Source organism: Chlamydotis macqueenii, chromosome 11 (genome assembly GCF_036417535.1).
Source record: "Chlamydotis macqueenii isolate bChlMac1 chromosome 11, bChlMac1.mat, whole genome shotgun sequence".
NCBI lineage: Eukaryota > Metazoa > Chordata > Aves > Otidiformes > Otididae > Chlamydotis > Chlamydotis macqueenii.
The window spans coordinates 7912172-7933615 of NC_141566.1; the positions used below are offsets into that span (position 1 = coordinate 7912172).

Sequence of the window (21444 nt, forward strand, 5' to 3'; positions counted from 1 at the left end):
GGCATTCCCCTTTAGGTTACCTTATTTCAGCTTATATCTGCATTGTTTTGACATAGCACGCTAAGTCACGTACCTCTGTTTTTAAGGTGTGGAAGAATAAATAACTCAGTGCCCATATGGAAGAGAATGTGTTAAACAATGGTGCTACTGTGAGTGCATTCTGGTTTGGATTTTGTAACTTTTTTTCATCAGGTTTTGAAAATAATCCAGGTTCTAATGCTGGTTTTTAAATGCTCTCAGCATTTCTGTGTAGTTCAGTATATGGCTCCATTTAAATGAGTGTTTTTCTTTTGACTTCAGTGGTGATGGATGGTCAGGCCTCCCTATCTATTACAGTTATTATTATTAATATTTGTCCTTTCGTAATTAAGTTTTTGGCTGTAGAGATGGATTTTTTTTTTCAAGTGTAGCCTCCTGAAAGCCTAGCTGTGCAGAGCAGAGATTGCTGTTTTCAGTTTATTTTGGAAGTCTGTATCTGATACCTGTAACTTAATACAAGAAATGAGGATGGTCTAGAAGCAAAATGGTTTCTGGTATCAGTGCTGCCTCTTGTGGGATTGTTAGGCATTTATAACTACCACTGGTTTTTTTTGGTTTTTTTTGTTTTTTTTTTTTTCTCCAAGGTTGCAGCTAGTTCTGCCTCTGACAGTCCAAAGGATTTTGATGCAGCACCGTCAAAGATGGGTCAGAGAGATAACAGCAAAACTGTCAGTACAGAAGCCCTGATGACTGTTTACCATCCTCAGGATGCTGAGAATCTAGACTCTAAAATGGTAAGGGATAAAACGGCCAACAAACAGTTTTTGGAATCTAATTGGAAAGGACTGAAGCATTTTTACAATGTATTCCCACAAAGCTGCTGATTTCCTCTAGGGCTTTGCTAATCTTTTCATCTGCATTTTCTGTATTTGGAGTCCACAGGGTGCTGCTTCATGGCTCCATTCAATTTTCTGCTCATCTTGTTTAATAATGATATGGCTTATCTTCATGGAGCTAATTCCTCCTGCTCTTCCACCCCTCAGGGAAGAGTTGACCATTTGTTTTATGGTAGGGAACATGTTTCATATCTGTCTGAATTGTCAAGACACAAAGTCACCACAAACTCTTTGGGAGGAAGGAGACTGTTATCAAGAAATTGACTTGATTTCTTCCTTGCTTCATTCTTTTGCACTTCCGTCTAACAAGTTACGCTCTGGAAAATGTTTCTTTAATTTTTTTTTGCAGTAGGACATCTTATTTTTGCTTCTACATAGTGTGTGCAAGAAGACAGATTTTGTTTTAAAACTAAGTCTTTCAGCAGAACTGGGTAAATTAAGATATGGAATTTTTAATAATAGAAGTATTAGAAAATAAACACCCTTTGGGCAGGGGAAAATGGAATCCATATTTTTAAGTTCTGCTTTTTATAGTACATTGAACAAAAGTGGACAAAATCTACTGTTCCTTTCAGCACCTTTAACTGCTTCACAATGTTAAATCTTACTGCTGCATGCACAGAAAATGTAGTGGCAATGTTCACCCTGGCTCAGCCCTGGAGCCTCACGGGAGTTGGAGCACCTGTTCGTCACGTGCTTTGCTTCGGAGAAATTGAATTGCATTTCAGGTGCATAATCCACAGTTTATTAGTGATCTTGTACTTTACAAGGAATCTGTTTCACTGTATCTACTATCTCTGCCACCTCCTACTAAGCAGGAAAAATTCCTGTAACTTCAGTTTTGTCTGAATAGGGAATTTTTCCAGTTTTCATTCTGTGAAGCAGGTTTTACTTACATGGCTGATCCTACAGAAGTTCACATGCATACACTGTTATTTTCTGTGTTGACAGAAATTGCTAGTTTGTAAAAACATTCTATCTGATTGATAAATATTTGGTTAAATGTAAAACCTATATGGGCATTCAGTGAATAGTGTGTTCACCTATTAATCCAACTATACTTCATTCTCCTGCAAATTTTCCTGATTATTGATTCTCTCCTAGTGCTATTTGGAGCTCATGTAAATAAACTGAGGAAACATTGAGAAACTGTGGGAGAGTAATGACACTGATGTCATGCCATCCCTCTGTGTGCTTCCCATCGTTTGTAGCCGTTCTGTTCCAAATCTGTCAACTAAGATAACGCAACAAAGCATGATGAACCAAAAAGAGGAAGCAACCTGTTTTGCCTGTTGAGTTTCTGTGGGATACTATTTCATCTGTAACAGAGTTAGTACATTTTTATTGCTGGTAGCAAAGAACAGCTCATAGATGTGTTGAAATTGAAGTCTGTTAATTTATCAGAATAATTAAGCAGGTGTCTGTGACCACGAGTTGACTTTGCGAATAATCACTTGCTTGATTCATTGTGCCATCATGCCAAATATGTTTTCTTACAGTTTGTTTGTCAGAACTCTCAAATTAGACCACAGAAACCTGCCACCACGCATAAGGAATCTCAGCCGTCTCTTCACCCTTTTTTTTCTGGTTGTCTTTTCTACTGCTTTCATTCAATTTCATCTTTTTTTCCTTCTTCTATTGATTTGCCCTTTATCAAGAAAATGTAACCCTATTTGTTGCAAAAAATGAAATATTTTAAAATTGAACCAAGTTACAATAAGCAGATTTGTTTGTGTGTATATATATTTTTGCATGGAAATAGCTGAAAAAGAATCTTGCAAGAGGAAGTTTTAATATACCTATAGTTTTTTGCCATTGGAATGATATCAAATGTTGAATTTTCTTATCCATTATGCTGGCAATGCATTTTGGAATGCCTCAGGAGAGCTATGATGGCAGAATTTGTCTGCACAGTTGCACCTTGCACTGGTTGCCTGCTTTATCACTGTTCATTCACTCCCTTTAAATCCCTAGTACTTTGCGGTCCTTTGATAATTTTTGTTGATGTAATGGCAAAGCTGCGAATGGTTCAGTCTAGAGGTAACAAGTAGGGCTATCTACCTATTGAATTTTTTTTAATTTTTTTTTAAATTTTTTTTTAGAAAAATAAGATTAGCAGAATAGCGAACAATAAAACATAACAAATAGATGATGATTACTTCATTTAAAATGAAAATCCAGCTTGCCTACAGTTATTACTTTTCACAGGTTGGAATCACTCTCAAGTGGGAAGTAAGGAAAAAGCTGAACTTAGAAGTGGCTTAAAAAGGCGAAAGGGAGTAATTGCTGTCTTAATACAGCAGCAAGGGGGCTTCAGGTGAGGTTAGAAGGTGGCAGATTTGTCTGGGTTGAGAAAGCAGTTTGCAGGGGGAAATCTGCTATATGTTGTTAAATTCAGAGAGATGGCCTCTGCTGAGGAGATGTTGTGTTTCTATTTGCTGGAGGATGGAGGAGGATTTTGCAGATGTTTGCTTGACCCTACTGTCCTGTGGCACTTGCTGTTGGTTTCTGTCAGATGGGATACTGGCTTAAATTTACCTTTTGTCTGATCTGGTATAGACATTCTTGTAATAATATACTTTAAAGAATAGTAGGTCATGTAGGAGATTGCATTGTGTACCGGATTTATACTATGCACAGGTTAGCTTTTGCTAAGATTTGCATCAGCATTCATTTCACATATCAATATGAATGCCAGTGCTGTAATTTCCAGTTTATGTGAATGTAACTGAGAGCAAAATCTGGTTCTGTTCTCTGAAACATGAGGAAAATCTTCCAGTCTAATTAATGCTTGTCGTCATCTGCTTTTCATAGTTGAAAGAAAAAATGAAAGAACAGTCCTGGAACATCCTCTTCGTCGAACGAGGACATGGTGTCAGTATGTTTCGAACAAAGAAGACTCGAGACCTAGTTGTAAGAGGGATCCCGGAGGCATTAAGAGGAGAACTCTGGCTGCTCTTCTCAGGTATTACATAGCAAATATAATTTATTCATTTTGTGAACTCTACTGTATGGATGTTCTCGTTACCAACTGAACGTAGTCTGACAGAAAATGCTTTTACCTCTGGCAGTTTATCCAAATCTTTCTGAAGAAAGACACTTCAAAATGATGGAACAGAATAATTTTGTCTGTTATTTTGCTTTGCATTGATTCAAAATAAACCTGCATCTGCTTCTTTTACAACAAACTAAATGGAAAATAACAGTAGGAACACATGCTCTGCTAGGGGACAATCAGTTTCAGCAAAGCCTCTACTTGCTAAAAAGAAAAGCATGTTTGTGGGACTGTTTCAATTGTTTTGATAAGCTTTCTGTGTTACCAGACACAAAGAAAAATGTTTTCCTGGCAGAGAATTTGTCCCCAGTTATAAACAGCTCTTTGCTATATGTGTCTGATTGGTATAAAGAGAGATGTACAGGAATTGTGGACTTTCTTACACATATGGGATCTCTTGCCAAAGCTCCAAGTTTGCTTTTGTGGCTTTCTTCTGTAGAACACATCTATGTGGGAACACTTAACTTGAGGAGATGGAGGCCCAGGGAATTTAGAGACTGCTTTACAACACCTCTGTGTGCTTCCTATTCCTGTTCACTGGAACACTTAGAAAAGCAGCAGCCACTGACTTGATCAGAGTCATGCAGGAAGCCTGTGTCAGATTCAGAAAATGAGCTGCAGATTTTGAGGACTCTCCTGGGACCTTCTCTGCTAGCTGTACTCACCGTGTTCCCCTGGGCAGAGCTTTCTGCTGTTCCAGAGGATCTGTTTATCGTAACAAATGCATTTTTTACTCTCCATTCAGCCTACTGTATAGTAGTTTCTTTTGAGGGTGCGTGAACATGGATTTATCTTTGCTAGTGTGCTTTGAGCGTTTATGTAGGCATTTATGCTTCTGTAACCAGACTGATGTCTCCATCTTGGAAGGTGTTGACATAAAAGTAATAGAATTAAGTAAGTAAATTGTTTTTTTTTGCCTAGCTTTTCTAATCTGTTTCCAGCTCTACAAATGGAAAGGTATTGTGTCTGCCATAAAACTTGGGCAAAACTGTAGGTAAAAGGAAGCTTTTTTTTCCCCACTCAATGAAACAAAAAAGTAAGTAAAATCAGCTTTATAATGGAAAGTGACTTAGATTTCCTCCAAGTCTCATTTTATTTCACTTTTCTGTTTTCATTTCAGAGTAATTCCATTAATTTCAGTAGAATTACTCTGATACATTACTGTGGTAACATCTGGAGATTCATGAGGTACCTCAGTAGTCACCAAAAATTGTAATACAAATTGCAGACAATCATGTAGATACTTTACTGTTGTCCTCTAATACTGTGCAATGCAATGTATTGGCAGGTGCTGTAAATGATATGGCATCCAACCCTGGTTATTACACTGAGTTGGTGGAAAAGTCCTTAGGAACATGCACTTTAGCTACTGATGAAATCGAACGAGATTTGCGTCGCTCCTTACCTGAGCATCCTGCTTTTCAGAGTGACACAGGAATTTCTGCACTCAGGAGAGTTCTTACAGCTTATGCATACAGGAATCCCCAAATTGGATATTGTCAGGTACAGCAGTTTTGAGACTCTTAGTGTTGGTTGTCTAAATATTGGCTCATGATGGCTCTATAGTGGCACCTCATAAAATTAATTACATAAATACGTGATGATTTTTTGCTCAGTGGTTCACTTACTTTGCTTATTTCATCCCTCTGTGTAACATGAGTTTTTACATTGTGCTTGAATTTGTTGATAAATGCTGGCGTGTTCACTTCATGTATGCCTTAACATTCTTACCAGACTTTTAGCACTTAAAAATATTTTAATGTCATGTAAGTACTATTTTCTATATCTAATAATATAGAAGTAAAAGTCTTATACTGGATATGACTGTAGGTTACCCTAGCACTCTAGAAACGTGCTGTAAAGTGCTTTCAGAAATATAAATTTTAACAAATGTTATGTTTTTATTGTTTTTTTTAAAACATAAATCAGTTATATTTTCACTGTCTCTCCTCGTAAATACGTCCTTTCCTGTTTAAATATTACAGGCAATGAATATTTTGACATCAGTACTTCTGCTGTATGCTAAAGAGGAGGAAGCGTTCTGGCTTTTGGTTGCTGTGTGTGAAAGGATGTTACCTGATTATTTCAATCGCCGAATCATTGGTAACATCTCTCTGTCTTTATATATATATATATCCAGAATTAAATGTAAATGATCATACATTAAGAAAAAATGTAAGGAATGAGCAGAAGGCTGAACAGTAGGGAGAAACTGTTGCATTTGGTTCAGTATTGTGAAATAGAAAATGGAAGTTACAGAGAATGTTCCAAGATTCTTCCTTAAGCAGAAGTGGATATGATTTTCAGATATTGTCATTACTCTAGGCATAGCTACTCAGAAAGTAGTCAGTTAGACTGTTTTTTTGTTTTTTTTTTTTTTTTTGAGTTGTAACTGCAATTCATACTATTTATTTGAAACTTAGTCGTTTAAATAAAGGAAAAAGAATTAGTCCAGGTCCAGACTTAGTCTTTGATCTCATACTCAGTACTTGCAGGTGTATATCCTAGAAGAAAATTTGATCTGAAGTTTCTTTCTAATTGCAGACAGGGTCTATCGGCTATCGGCTCTCAGGAGAATCATTGGAAGTAGCCGCGCGCCCACGAAAGTGCTAACACACTTTGCAGCATGCAGCAACGCTCTCGACCCATGCAGAGTGCATAGCTTCCAGTGTAGGGACCGAAGCCAATGGTTTCACGCAGCTAGGCCTGTGTTTGCTTGTACAACAAAGTTTGATTAGAACAGGGGCTTTATTTCTGGCCAGTGCTCTGAGAAAAGTATGCTTCTCTGTATTAAGATTTGGGTGGTGGTTTTGTTATCCTTTCCCTGCAGGTGCCTTGGTAGATCAGGCAGTGTTTGAGGAGCTCATCAGGGTTCATCTGCCTCAGTTGACAGACCACATGATGGACATGACTTTTTTCTCCTCGGTCTCTCTCTCCTGGTTCCTTACCCTTTTTATCAGCGTGCTGCCTATTGAAAGTGCAGTCAATGTGGTGGACTGTTTCTTCTATGATGGAATAAAGGCAATCTTGCAGCTGGGTCTCGCAGTGCTGGAATACAACATGGATAAGTTGCTGACTTGTAAGGATGATGCAGAAGCAGTCACTGTTCTCAACAGGTATCAGTGTAACTGTCATTCTTATGGGCTGTGTAGCAGCTAATATAATTGCAAATAGAGAAGTCATTCTGTGGCAGCTGAGAAGACATCTGGCCAAGACTTCTGAAGGCTTCAAAGAAATTAAATGTTCATCTTGGGCTGAAATTCTGGAAGGAGTGGCTGGAAAGTGTGTCTGTATGCTCTGAAAATCCCGTTCTCCATTAAAGTTCTTCTAAAACTATTGCCATTTTGAGTATTTTAAAGTGAAAGCAATGTGTTTTTTGCCTTTTTTTTTATCACTTGTAGAAGATTACTTTCCTTAATGATGAGGTAATCTAGAGCACACAGAGACTGTTCCAAACAGTTCGAGCATCTGCTTACTGACAACATATTCTACAGCTCAGTTCTTGTAGTTTAGGCTACTGACTCCTCTTCTGCTAATGGCTTAGAATAGAAATAAGACAAAAAAAAAAAAGTGATGAGGACAATAATGACCAGACGTTTGTTTTGTATTAGCATTTGAAGAATAAATTTTAAAATGCATTTTAAACTGATCTATTACAAGCAAAATTTGCACAGTTTTTGCTTCACTACCTACTTAAATTCTGTTGTGCTGCTGTGATTGTGCATCATGGAGTATGAAAACAGCAAAATGACTGCTGTAAGAGTCATCAAGTTATGACTGTTAAGAAATGATGATAAGAATTTCCTTTTAGTGAGACTTTTAAATGTCGTATATTTGAATAGGATAGGAGCTACAAAATTAACGAGGAAAATGTAGTTTTTATTATAAGAGACCATGCAGTCTGGTATTTATTATAAAACCTAGCTATATTCATTAAATGTTTAATGCTTAAAAAAAAACTTAACAGTAACAGCACATTCACTCAATTTAAATAGATTAAAATTTAAAATCCAGAAGTGTGGTGAAATTTTAATTTTCACTTGAACCAAACAAGTTGCTTTTTCCACTTGACACCCACTTGATGATTATTACGAACTTGTTTTGAACTCTTGCTTTCAGCATTTTCTCTGACTGTGACACTTCTGTTGCACAGTTAATCCAGCCTGCAGCATGCTGATATACTTAAAACATGATTACAGTAGTTTACCTCTCCTCAAGAAAAAGAAGCTATCAGTCCATACATACGTGTTCCTCGATGTTGGCAATTGTTGGCCAGCCTCCATAAAGGCTCTGTTTAGGCTGGTGATGTAGATATGATGAGTAGGTGCAGATCAGACATGTCTTGGCTTGTGCATCTGAGGGAATTAAGATTGCCTCGGTCACAGTTCAGGACAAGCCTCTCTTCCTCTCTCCCAGTTATGTAGTACAACCTCCTACAGCATATTGATGCTACTCGTGCTGATATTCTTTGCTATTTCCCATTCTCTGCGATTTTCCTTCAGTAGATGCTGATATTATCATTTTGTTGTGATAAACTGGTTCCTGCTGACTTCTTGTGTGTTTGCTTTGTGCAGATTTTTTGACAGTGTCACTAACAAAGACAGTCCTTTGCCTCCAGCTGTGCAGCAGGGCTCCAACCTCAGCGATACAAAGAGTGACCATCCAAAAGTGGACATTACTGACTTGATCCGAGAGTCAAATGAAGTATGTGTTCTTGTGGGTATGTTTTTGCATCCCATGCAGGGTTTACGTTGCGTGGGCTACCTTAAAAATAGCTCAGCTGCATTGTACAAACTAGAATAGAAAATCTGACTAGACTGGTAGAAATGGGGCTCTGTATTTTGTTGAGCCTCGCTGGAAACCTTGTAGGTTATGGGATAGGTCTGGTTTTGTATTGTTCTGGTTTTTTTAACTGCCTGGAATGTCCTGGCTAGGCTGTGCTGAGTGGAGTTCCCTAGGTTCATCACAGGTCATGTATTGCCATCCCTCATTTACTTTATTAGTATGTCAACTAAATGACAAGGTACAGCAGAAATGACCCTTGCGTTTACTAATTTGAGACAGATTACTGCACATTGCAGATAGTGGTAGCATTTGACATAACAACCCATGCAGGACGCTGTGTACTTTAGTAGTTTATCTCCTGGATTAAATGACTGTTTAGAGATGTGTTGGGTGAGGAAGACCAGTTATCTTTTAGCACTTTCTTTCAGTTTCCAAGTTTGATTTCTGTAGCATTCAGCTTTGCAGCTCTGCATTGAGGTGGAAACAAATCTAGCTTCTTCTCCTTTTGTCCTCAGATTTTCATGAGGTGTTTCCTTCCTTGGCATGATTTGTATCAGGGTATTAATCCATTTGTAGAAAGGTTTTTGCTAAGCCCACCTCAAGTGAACGACAAGCTGAGAGAAAAGACTTGTTCACATTTTGTTTTTTCTATTAGCTGGTTTCTTTTATGTATATGATTCTATGATTCTGAATCATGTGTTTCTAGTTAAAGATCCACAATACATCTTTGTTGAAAAAATGTCCTGGCTTTGACTCAGAAAATATTAACTAACTGTAATTTGGATAATTTAGGAACTGTCTCTTTTGATTTTTACTGAGAAGAAGGCTTTGCCTTTAGTGGGGTGAACGAAGACAAGAATCAGAAATTCAAGTTCTCTTGAAGTGTCTTTACAGTACTGGGCTAATCATATAAAAAGTCTGTGCTTCTGCTCTCAGTATTGTGTCACAGGAAATTTATACTGAAGAATCTTGTTTGTAAAATGCTTTAAGATTCTTGTAAGAAGAGTTGCAAACTATTATGTGTCTTGTCATGGTGAGATCTCGTAGTGAGGACGAATACTTGCAGATAAAGAACAGAGATGGTGAATAATGAAGTGCTGTATATTGGTTTCTGAAGCGTAAGCTGAAGCTTTCGGAGGTGGAATAATTACTGAAAGACAAAGCGAAAGAAACTCCCTTTCTTCTTCCCCTGCCTTTGCAGGCGGGTGACTGGGCCAAAGCAATAGATTCTGATTTGGTATGGCTTTTGAACGTCGATTTGGGCAGACCCTTGAACCTGAATCTCCCACTTCGAAGCTGACAGCTCTGTTCCTAGGCCCATATCCCTGTTTCTGTCTTGTAGCCCCTTTTTTTGATGCAAATTTTTATCTCCAGTTGAACGTGAATTTCTTCAGTGCTGGTAAGTGTCACAACCCCTCGTTTCAGAACTGCTGATACAAAATGAGAGTCAATTTCCTGCTTCCCATTTTCACCAGACAGTTAATTTCAACACAGTTCTGTTTGGTGTGAGGGCTTTTATTTTCATATGACTGTGGAAATAAAATAAAACGAATTTCGAAATGGGAAGATTGTTGCAATGGAGAGTTGTCATGCTGCAGATAGGTCTGGTTACAAATCATGAATAAGTGAACAGAGATGTTCTTTGTGATACTCTTGCTTTGCATGGGTGTTCACAAGATAAATGAGATTAAGTGAAAAGATACGGAGTTGAATTTTAAAATAATGTTCAGTTTCGTGCCTTTATGACTCAGGCTCAAACGCAAGAGTCATTCTTTGGCAGTCTAATCAGGTATGAAGAAGTCATGTCTAACTAGTCAATGGAAGAACACTAATTCAAAGTTAGATTATACATCTTGTTTATATTCTTACTGATAATTGTGCAATGGCCTCAGTGCCCAGAAGCCAGACCAGTGAATGAGTTATGATTCAGAGATACAATTTCTCCCTGCTTCCTCTTTGTTCTAAGTCAGAAGTATGCTGACAGTGGTCTTCACAGGAACGTAGAAGTACAGTTCTGGAAGAGAACTCCACAGTTTACCTCTCTATCCAGCATACACCCAGATTGTCCTTGAAAAATGTCTAATGTTGTTAAAACTTTTCAACTAAAGAGAATCTAGAAAAACTTTACCCCATTGTAGGATTTCTCTGCCCTTGTCAGAAAATATCCTAATGTATAGTATAGTTCCTCTTTGGGTGCTCGTAAAGTGCTATTGAGGACAGTCAATTGCAGTTTCCTCTGCCATTTCTTGTTGCTATTAGCTTGTCGTTGTTCATCACTTGCCCTTTCAACTCTGATCTTTTCATTTTCTGGATTTAGCATGCCCAGTTCCTCTAACCTTTCCTCAAAGCTTACGTGCCCAGACTCTTTATGTTGCAGGTTTTCGTATCTTGTTAAAAATGCATTGCTGAACATGGGAACAACACACTGCGGGATAACGTTGGAAAGTCCTGCCTAGTTGGGTTGTTTATAGAATCACAGAATGGTTTGGGTCAGAAGGGACTGTTAAAGGCCATCCAGTCTACCCCCCCTGCAAGGAGCAGGGACATCTCCAACCAGATCAGGTTGCTCAGAGCCCCGTCCAACCTGGCCTTGAATGTTTCCAGGATTATCACTCATACGTTCTCAAAGTTTGTAACTAGAACCAGTTGTGCACATGGTGCATGTTGATCATGGTTAGACCATGTCTTCCTGGTTGCATGTGTTGCTGAAGAGTGTCAAAAACCTTACAGAAGATGTATCCTGTCCACTGTTTCAGTTCTACGCACTAGACTGAATTTCCTCACAGGAGGAGGTTAAATTGATTTGACATGGTCTTGATAAAGAGTGTTGGCCCATTTTTTTGTTTTATCTGTTTCTATTTAGATTTTAATTGTTTAATATTTTGTTCCATGACTTCTTTGACAATTTGTTTCTAGTTTTTGCCTGCTAGCCAACTTTTCTTTGAAGGTAAATTTATTTATTCTACTCCAATGCTCAGACACATTCCCTGTCCTTTGAAAACTCCAGAGGTAGCTATGAGCAGTTCAGAAATTACGTCAGATAATTTCTAAAGTTCACTAGAGTGAACTTTATGCCCTGACAACATACACATCTTAGAATTTGCTACCCTGCAGTACTAGTCACCAAGTGATAGCAGAGTTGGATATAGAGCTGACATGGTAAAATCCCTTCCTTTATCTTCCCACACAGTGAACTACTCCAGTTTTTCCTTTCTCCATCACTCTTTGAAACACTTGCCCTTTTAAAAGTTGCACTGTTTAGGGAGAATGTTAGTGCTCTAACAAATGATTTCTCACTCAGAATTTCTGGTATCTTCCTTTGTATGTTGTATCTTCCTACCTATGTTGTACTTAGATGCCAGAAAGATAAAAATATCTGCCTGAATGTGTCTAGCAACAGTTGATTTCACAGAGTGATGCTTTTCTTCTTAGAGATACAGTGATATTCGGTATGAGGATGTTGAGAGCATGCGCTGCAGGAACAGGCTTTACGTGATCCAGACGTTAGAAGCTACGACCAAACAGAATGTGGTGAGTGACTTGGAAGAGAAAAACTCTCCTCTCTGATGAAATTCGTTCCCTTTTAGAAAATTCTGAGAAGAGCTACGTTTTCCAGGGCCAAATATATAATTCTGTACACTGAAATCCCTCTTGTCTGCAGGGTGTCTGTTAGCTGAGGTTTGGCCTGTGACATTTTCAGTGAATCTCAGTGTGACCTTCTGGTCTCATTGCAAGTGACACCATCACAGACAACTTCTAAAGGCTGGCATCTCTCTGACACTGCACTGATTGGAACAGGCTGACCTATATTTCTGTCTGCTGTTGTTAAATTGGTTATGCATTTCTCTTAGATGCATAGAGCACTGTCAAATTTCCCCAGTGCTACCGTAAAACAATTAATCCACCTGCAATTTTACTCTGGGAAGCAATCCCAAATGCACTGAAGAGATGATTGTACTGCATTCAACAAGGGTTGCTTTTCATCTGTGGTGTGTGTGGATGTCTGGTAATGCATGCATGGTGTAGTGGCTCTTCAGCTGCCAATACCATCCTTTAAGCTCAGGTCGAGGTTGCAAGGTGCTTCCTTTCCTTGACTGTTTTCTTGAGTGACTTATTTCCAATAACTTCTGATACTATTGATCTATTTAACAAACAGTGCTTCTTGCTGTAGTAGATGTGACTTGTAGAAACTGATACTAAATGCTGTTGGTTGTACTAAGATGATGACTTGTATTTCATTTTAAAAAAAGTACATGTTGTGAAGACGTAACCTGGTCTTGTAGCTAACTTTCTTTGAAAAAGCTAGGAACAATTACTATTATTTTTTTTTTTTATTTTAAAAAATCAGGGCTCAGCTTCACTGTTGAGAGCTGAGCATGCGTTTGTCCATTATAAAGGAAGTTATATATTATATAATAATAAATTATTGAGTTTTATCTCCTGGGTTTCATAGTGTGGGCTCCATGTATGCAAGTAATGTAAATAGCTTTAAGCTCCCCTCCCTCCCCCCCCTTTTTTTTTTTTTTTTTTTTTTTTGGGAGAAATTACTTCTTTCGATCTATAATCCTCTGATTGCTTTTAAAAAGAAGTTCTGTTCTTACTCCTAATTGTAACATGGTAAAACCTGGAGTATTAAAACAGTGTCTTTTAATGTAAGGTTAAGTCTCCCATAACTTTATCCTACAGGCGTATTTCGAAGAGGGAAGACTCGTTAATTAATTTTCTCTTAATTTTGTTTCAGCTACGTGTTGTGTCCCAGGATGTAAAATTCAGTCCTAGTGATCTTGAAGAGCTTTATGAATTATTCAAGGTAATGTGCCATTTTACTGTGCCGCTTACCCCACATCCATCTTAATGGTGGACTGTTATGGGTGTGAAACAGTTTTAACAAATTGAGGTAAAAGGTAGATTCAACGTATGTTTTACATGTCAGGTTTAAATCAAATTACATAGTTAATTTCCCACATCTTTCACCAAAAGAGAGTTGTTGTTTCAGAAAATCTAACATTTTATCTTTCCTTTGCAGAAGGAGCACTTTCTTTCCTGTTACTGGAATGTCAATAGGCCTGTCTTGCACCATCATGATGCCAGTCTGCCGTACCTTGACCAGTATCGGATTGATTGTCAGCAATTCAGGGTTCTCTGTCATCTGTTGAGCCCCTGGTCACACTGTGCAAACAGAGACTCGCTTGCATTGTGGACGTTCAGACTGATGGACGAGAGCTCCGATTGCCTTATAAACTTCAAACAATTTGCTTGTGTTCTTGGTACGAGAACAACACGTGTGTGCAGCACATTCACAAGAGAACTGCATCTTGGGAGTGGTCCTGGAGTGTATCGCCTTCCGTACACTCTATAAAGAGCCTAAGAAGACTAGCTGCTTAACTTTGGGTCAAATAGTCTGATTTTTATCATGTGACATTAAATGCAAAGCCTGTTTAAATAGCAAGCCAAATGCTCAAAATAGATTTATAAGCTTGAGAGTGGGAGCTCCGCTATTTAAGGGAATGATAAAGGCTTTAAGTTACGGAACTGTGCTCTCATTTTCTTGTCTGTATTTGACCATGAAATAGCTAACACAAGGTTTTACAAACTAGTCACTTTTCTGAGATGTTAATCCCCTGGACAATAATCTCCTATTTAAGATTAAATTTAAATATAGCTTCACCATCAAAATATCAGAAAATGAGGAAATAGTATGGTCTCATTGCCCAGCCTGTTTGGTTGATGATAAATGCTTCCTCATACTAAGTCATCTCCTACATTGACCGTGCAAGATGACCAGTGCCTTGTATTTTTGAGGAACTGAAAGTTTGCTTGACTTACTGCTCTGTTCCTTTTATCTTGTTTTCAAAGTGGTATCAAAGGGAAAATCTGAGAAGACATTAGTGCTATATTTCTTTTGTGCGGTGGTTTCATTTTAGTAAGTTATAGACATTATTAGTGTTCTTTCCTCAGTGTAGGCAAGCCCCAGGCTCAGCTGCAGGTGATACTGCCTTCCTTAAGCTTCATCTCTAATTATGCCACATGTAAGGTGGGACACATGTCCAGTTCCAGCCTCCCTGGGTTGTATTTGTTTAGGTTAAGAGGGTGTTTTAAAGTTTGGTCCAGTTGAACAGACTGTCTTGCCTCTTTCCTCTAACAGATACCATGTATAACGGAAGTTTCACTGACAAACTCAAGCTTCTTTTTAAGTTGCACATCCCTCCAGGTAAGTGAGAGGTGGTGGCATCTGAGGAGGGGAGGGCTGTCCCTGGCTTTTATCATCTTTGCTTTTTTTTTTTCTTTACTTTTCTTCCTGTTGTCAGCAGTCCTGGCTGCAGGACAGTCGAATAGCTGTAATACAGATGTGTATTTCTTTGAGTGATGTATCCTTTGGGAAGGACTCAATCTACTCCAACACCGTTTCCCTTCATAGGGACCATTTGTCTGTACAAAGCTTTTGCTTTTTGTTACGGCTTTGGTAATGCTTGAGAGCCCCCAAACCACTTGATTCATTTATTTATTGCAGCTTTTACTGAAGTGGAATCTCTAAGCCCTTCCAAAGGTGGTGATCTTTCAAAAGAAGAACTGATCCACTTCAGCCAGCTCAGTGGTAAGCTCCAGAGTTTGAGGCTTTGCCTGCAGAGTACTAGAAGGAATCTATTATCTTGTGGTGAAAAATTGGGAAGTCTCTTCTGAATACTAGTAAATCCAGTAAATCATATCATTGTTAACAAGAATTCTCTGCAAAGATCTTCTGTAGATAGTTACATTTTTATAAAGTGGTGTAGAATTTGTGGCTAGCTAGTCTGGTGATTTAATTCAAAAGCCACAGGTGTTTACATGGAAATAGGGGAGTGCATTTGGTCAACGTCTTTCAGCGTAGTAGGCAACCTGTTGCAGTGCTTGTTGAAGTGATGGCAATTCCTTTGGAAGATTGATAATTTTTGGTTTTTAAAAACTATCCAAAAGTACTTTATCTGTAACATTTAGGTACTGTTCTCATCACTGTTCAAGACGAGGGCCATGAACATTATGAAGATTACTTGCTTGATAAAGCTGATTGCAGTTTCTTTTGTGATCTCCAGCCTTATGGTGGCTTCTATTTTTATAGGAAGTACACAGATCTTACCGTGTGGTTTCTTCTTGGCCTAATCTGTGTTGAGAACATAGGGGTCAGTGAGGGTCTTGCTCCTTAAAAAAGGAATTTTTGATAAAAGGAAACAAACCATTGGTCCTCCTTTCTCAAATAACTCTTTCTTCTTTCTCTCCTTCTAATCTACAGTTTCATCTGCTGGGGATGGTTTTGAAACTGATTCTTTGAAGAGCAGCCCAGAAAAAGGTAAAGAATCCGGGAGGCACATTTGGTAACTGTGTGTCTTTTTTGGGGGGGGGGGAGGGGAGGGGGGCAGAGCTGGGAAAGCGTATGGTGACGAAGTATACTGAGTAACGGCATTGCTGGCATAGTGCTAACGTTATGTCCACTTTTGTAAGTGTAGTCCTGGGGTGCGAGGGGATAATGTAAACTCTGGTCCTGTTTAGTCCTTGGCTTCCACCACTCTGTTGAGAAGAAATAACTTTGAGGGTGCCGATTCTTTTGCTCATCATCCCTCATGGAAAGGTCTTCGTTCTTGCTTGTTCACCCTTTTGGTTTTTTTGTTTGTTTGGTTGTTTTTTTTTCCTTTTTTTTTTTTTTTTTTTGTTGTTTTCTTTTTGTCAAGTAGGAAAGGGGAAGGTTGATATTCAGGCATATCTGAAGCAATGGCAAGATGAACTTCTTAAAAAAGAAGAAAACATTAAGGATTTGCCAAGAATGAATCAGGTAAAGTGTCCGAGTCTTGTTTAAGTCTGTCTTTTACTGCTGTTTATCCTTTAAGTCCTATTAGGAGTTTTCTAAGGGATTTGTAGGATCCCTTAAATTTCAGATCTTCATGTTAATCATTAGACTGTGGATTTTTTTAAACTGCTCTAACTTTATGCTTATGAAGAGAGGGACTTTCACAGACAGGTTTATCAGGGCTGGTCCGCGACCATGTTGTCGTTAGAGCAGTTGTACCAGGTGCCTAGCAGCAGCAGGCACAGGACTGAGATCACGATGTGTAGTGAAACAGGACAGTTGCCTTGCTGTTCTCTGAATAGTCTCCTCTGTATCTCTCTGTAGTCTCAGTTCATCCAGTTCTCAAAAACTCTGTACAATCTGTTCCATGGGGATCCTGAGGAGGAACTGTTGTATCGGGCTATAGCGGTGGTTACCAGCCTCCTGCTGAAAATGGAAGAAGTTGGGAGAAGACTGCAGAGTCCCACATCACCAGTCAAAAGTCCAGTTGCTGTTACGGAGGTGCCTGCTGAAATCCCCAGAAAAGGGCAGGAGGAAAGCAGCTCTGAGCAGACTGAAGGCAGTAGAGCACAGAGTTTGAGAGGGAACCATGAGTGGTCTTTTGCCTTCGAACAGATTCTGGCGTCCTTATTAAATGAGCCAGCCTTTGTGAGATTTTTTGAGAAACCTCGTGACATAAAAGTTAAAATAGAGGGTGCTAAAAATTTACAACTTAAAGCAAGAACCAGAGTGTAATTTTCTTTACCCTTGACTTTGAGTTAACCACATAAAACACTTACAAATGAAGGTTGTTACTATGGAAATTGAGTCTGGTGTTTACACAGGGAATGGAGTTTGAAGGGTTAGCTTTAAATATCAGATTACTGGTATGTAATGTAAATAAATATAGTTTGAAGCACAATCACTTTCTTGCATTGTTCATAAGTTTCACTCAAAAAAAAGGACTGGATAATAAACTGTCTTTACTATGTTATCAAAATATGCAACATTGCTTGGACATACTGGCTGTGGCCTGTTGCAGACCTATCTGAGTGACAGCCGTTAGTGTGTGCTCTCCAGGTTCGTTTCTGTTGCTGCGACAAAGGAATGACTTCCAGCCATTTTCATGTAAAAGGAGTATCAACAGCTTAGAGGTTATCTTCCAGGTTAGTTTAATTAGTTATTTCCAAACTTGCATGTGGACTGGGATCAAAGCAGGGTGAAGACTAAGGATAGAGGCTATGGGAGGCACAAGAGCTTCAGGTCAGAGAAGAAAGTCACCCGGCTCTCAGTTCCTCTGCTTTGGTGTTACCAGTGGTCCTGGACTCTTGCAGATTCCAGCCCCTCGTTGGCAGTTTGCAGACTGCGTTCTCCTAGCCCACATCTCAATTTTTGCAACAAGCAACTAGTTTCCTGCTTTCCTAGCTTAAGCTATATATGAGTCCTCTTTCCCATTTCATTTTCCTACCATACAGGTGAAAGGGATGGAAATTTGTTTGGTCATCTGGTCTGCGCATGGATGCAAAAGCAAGTATAGATTGTTGAAATTGAGGGAAAGCAGTGGCTAAATCTGACCACAGGGTGGTTGCCAGTCATCTTGCAAGAGGAGCCATTGTTGGCTTCCTAGAAGTACATTGATGAAATGTATAGTTTTGCTTGTCTTTGGAAAGCCAAAGCACAGACCATCTTTAACTGCTTCATAATTAGCCGAATGCTGACTATCAAACTGCTAGGGACAGACTGCAGTTGCTCCTTTGCGTAGCCCGAGTCTGCACCTCAACCTAGTAATTATGCTTTCTTCTCTAGAGTTCTCTGGATTATTGCTGCTGTAGTATTTTCTATCTGCCAGGATTCATGGCAACAAGAATATCCTCTGGGATCTGACTTGAAATGTTCGATATATTAAAAATTATACAGTAAAGATCCTGTGGAGGCAAGCTCTGCCAGCGTTAATGCCAATCAATGTTGATCTTGAACCTTCAGTAGCTGGTGCTAGAATGGGTTTAGAGAAAGAGGGCAAGAGCTTGTATTTTAACAACAACAACGAAGCTGGGATTCTCTGCTAAACTAGTTTAAAATTACTCTTTCTAAAGCCTCTATGACAGTCTTTCTCTGTAAAGCAGCATTATTTTTATACTGTGCATGTTTTTTGTAAAGAAGCAGAATGGGGATGTATCATTCACTGGGGCTTTTCTTGCAATACCAATATGAATGAAGAATAAAATGACTTGTATTACAAGCACTTGGTGAAATACCATCGTTGCAATTCATGTTAAAATTCCCATGCTGCTTCTAAAGAATAGTTTTGATCAGGAGCAATGAATTTATGAATTATTTCTTCTACTCTCCCCCATACTCTCAGGTATAAATGTAAAATAAAGTTTTATTGAATGAACAGTAACTCTAAAAATATATATCATAAATATGAGAAATGAGGAGACTTTTTTCAGAAGCCTTCACAAAGTAATTACACTTGATACAATAGAATACTGGTTTGTATTTTTATGTGTAAAATATAAAAACTAATTTATCCATTCATATGGATATGTTTCTGAGGCAAAGTAGGGCAACACTGTGTTACCTTTAAAATGTATTTACTCACTGTTTTCCTAATGTTATTTTAGAAATACAAAGCAGATATGTTGTTCTAGTCCAGGACGTACTCAGATAAGGTTTGCTCAGTGAGTAATTCTTCTGCAAACAGCCATCCCGAAATTAACGGAGCCCCATGCAAACAGATGCAGCTGCCCATCCAAAAAGCTGTTGTAGGTTTATGATGGATATTGTTGATTTCAAGTAGTCAAAGCTATGAACTCTTTGCTAAGCAAGGTAGCATAGAGATACAAAAGTCTTAAAACTCAATGACATTTTTTGGTGGAGAGCCAAGATGTTAAGATCTGAGTACAGAAGACTGTGCTGAAGGAAGCTGCAAAATACGACAGCCTGGTGACATGAATTGGTTGGGTTATGCACAACTGGGCACCTTTTTAAAATGCCATTTTCTATTTGTATGAGTCCAAGAGACTGTAGAGCCATTACCAGTTCTGTAGTAGCTCTTGTCAGCTATCATACCTATGTATAAAGAGAGATTACCAGCATATATAGATATATAAAAAAATAAATATATATATAAAAATAGATTTAAGGTGAGAAGTTAGGGTATATAGGGGAACACTAATTTTACTTAACTGCATGGATTTTCCGTTCAATTTGTTTCTATTTTTCTCCAAAAGGGTAATGTCTTCAAAATTGTTTCTGTAATATGCCTGCAGGTTGACCCAGCAAGACTGGTCAGAATGGGCAGGCATCCACCCTCAACAAATCCAGGCTGACAAAATACATGCAGGCTTGGTTGGGACTGGGGGAGCTGGAGCAAGAGAAGCTCTTTCCCTCTCTTCAGTCCCAGAGGGTGATACCTTGACTTCAAAGCCCTCCATAGTCAGGGACAGAGATCCCCATGCGACACAGCTTTTTGATGATGCAAAGCTGAACCCAGATTCACACGGCGTTGCATTAGGATGCTGCGGGTGAGCACGCTGCTGTTGCAGGAGGTCAGCTGCCACATGTAGCTGGAACTTAAGCAGAAGTGCTAGCAAGGAGTCTGGCAGTTGCAGAAAGTCTGACCCAGAATTACTCAGCTACTTCCCAAGGGGGAACTTTCCATTCAAATTGTAACTTGGAAGTTTTTAGAAGTGGTGTTGAACTTTGAACAGTTCATTCACCAACAGGAAGCAGCATCGTGAAGGGATGTGGCATTTCACATATCTATGTTATTTTTTTTCTGTAACAGTTTTCATTAAGTTTTTATTTTTTGGTTCAATCATAGGAAATAAATGAATGTGCATCATTCAGGACAAAATAGACAGTTGTAGGTAGCATACAGATTGCTAAAACTAGTGATGCTGTTTATAATTTAAAAATTGCACTACCTGCTGCAGTGTCACCAGTGTGACCTGGCAACTATGCCAGTGGCTGGGCCATTTTTATTGTTGCTGTGCACATGAAATGCCTTTTGACAAATATAATCGTTGGGCTGACGGATGGCCAGCAGAGCTGCAGTGTTCCCGCGGTGTGTGCGTGGGGAGCCCGTCGCCATTCCCTGCGCTCGCGGTGAGCAGTGCCAGCCCTGACCACCACGAGGAGCTGGCTGCTTGACCACTTTGTGTGCCCTGATCAGGACTTGAACACAGGAGGTGAGGGAATAGCTCAACTAATAGTCATAAAAATACGTGGCCTTTCCACCGTGGGAGAGAACTGCTTGTCACTCAACCGGTAGCATTTCCTGGGACATGGAAATGGGTGCTGCCATGCGATTCAGAAAAAGCCCTCTGTCTTTCCATCCATTCCTAAAACAAGCCACTTGTCCACCACTCTAATGGCTAGCCAGTAATGTGTGTTTAGAAGAGTTTGCTACCATAGTGACTAAGAAATAGGTGTATGGTGATTTTATTAGAAGTTTCTCATCCAGTTGTACCAGACAAGGTTCTTGATTGCGATTGCAGTTGTTATCTGGACTAAAACAAAAAGAAATATTCCAATTTCTTTCCAGAAAAAGGGACTATTTTGTCTTTTTTGCTTATAGCTTTGTCACTTTACCAAGAAGGCAACACATGTTTGTGTTGGCAGGTTGGCTTTTTATACAATGTATTGTATGCAGAAGTACTGTAAGACAAATGGAGTGTTAAATAAAAATTTGTTTCATTTAAGAAAAAAAAATCAAAAGTTCTGTGTTGGAGGTGCTATTATTTCTCATGATGGACTGTGTCAGTTCTTTCAAGAGCATTGGTCATGTTAAAGCCATGTTTAGTCAGTGCTTTCCAAAGCAAGGACCAAGCCCAGAACTGTGCTAGGATGCCAATCTCCCCAGAAGCGGAGGGAAAAGGAAGAGGAGACCCAGATTTTGAAGCCTGGAACCAGTTTAGCCTTGTACA

At 39.0% G+C, this 21444-nt stretch overlaps 1 protein-coding gene across 2 annotated transcripts in view; it reads left to right on the top strand.

Annotated features, from left to right (window-relative positions):
- The window catches only part of TBC1D8B (TBC1 domain family member 8B), a 39503-nt gene extending 18274 nt beyond the window's left edge, over positions 1–21229 (top strand). For both annotated transcript variants that reach the window (XM_086756766.1, XM_086756767.1), the window contains exons 8-21: positions 624–773; positions 3690–3840; positions 5219–5433; positions 5916–6033; positions 6761–7046; positions 8505–8634; positions 12148–12246; positions 13457–13525; positions 13742–13982; positions 14861–14926; positions 15227–15310; positions 15983–16039; positions 16422–16519; positions 16859–21229. In XM_086756766.1, coding sequence (XP_086612892.1) covers positions 624–773; positions 3690–3840; positions 5219–5433; positions 5916–6033; positions 6761–7046; positions 8505–8634; positions 12148–12246; positions 13457–13525; positions 13742–13982; positions 14861–14926; positions 15227–15310; positions 15983–16039; positions 16422–16519; positions 16859–17269 — 2175 coding nt within the window. In that variant the 3' untranslated portion in view covers positions 17270–21229. The remainder of the gene's footprint in view (positions 1–623; positions 774–3689; positions 3841–5218; positions 5434–5915; positions 6034–6760; positions 7047–8504; positions 8635–12147; positions 12247–13456; positions 13526–13741; positions 13983–14860; positions 14927–15226; positions 15311–15982; positions 16040–16421; positions 16520–16858) is intronic.
- The last annotated feature ends 215 nt before the right edge of the window (positions 21230–21444 follow it).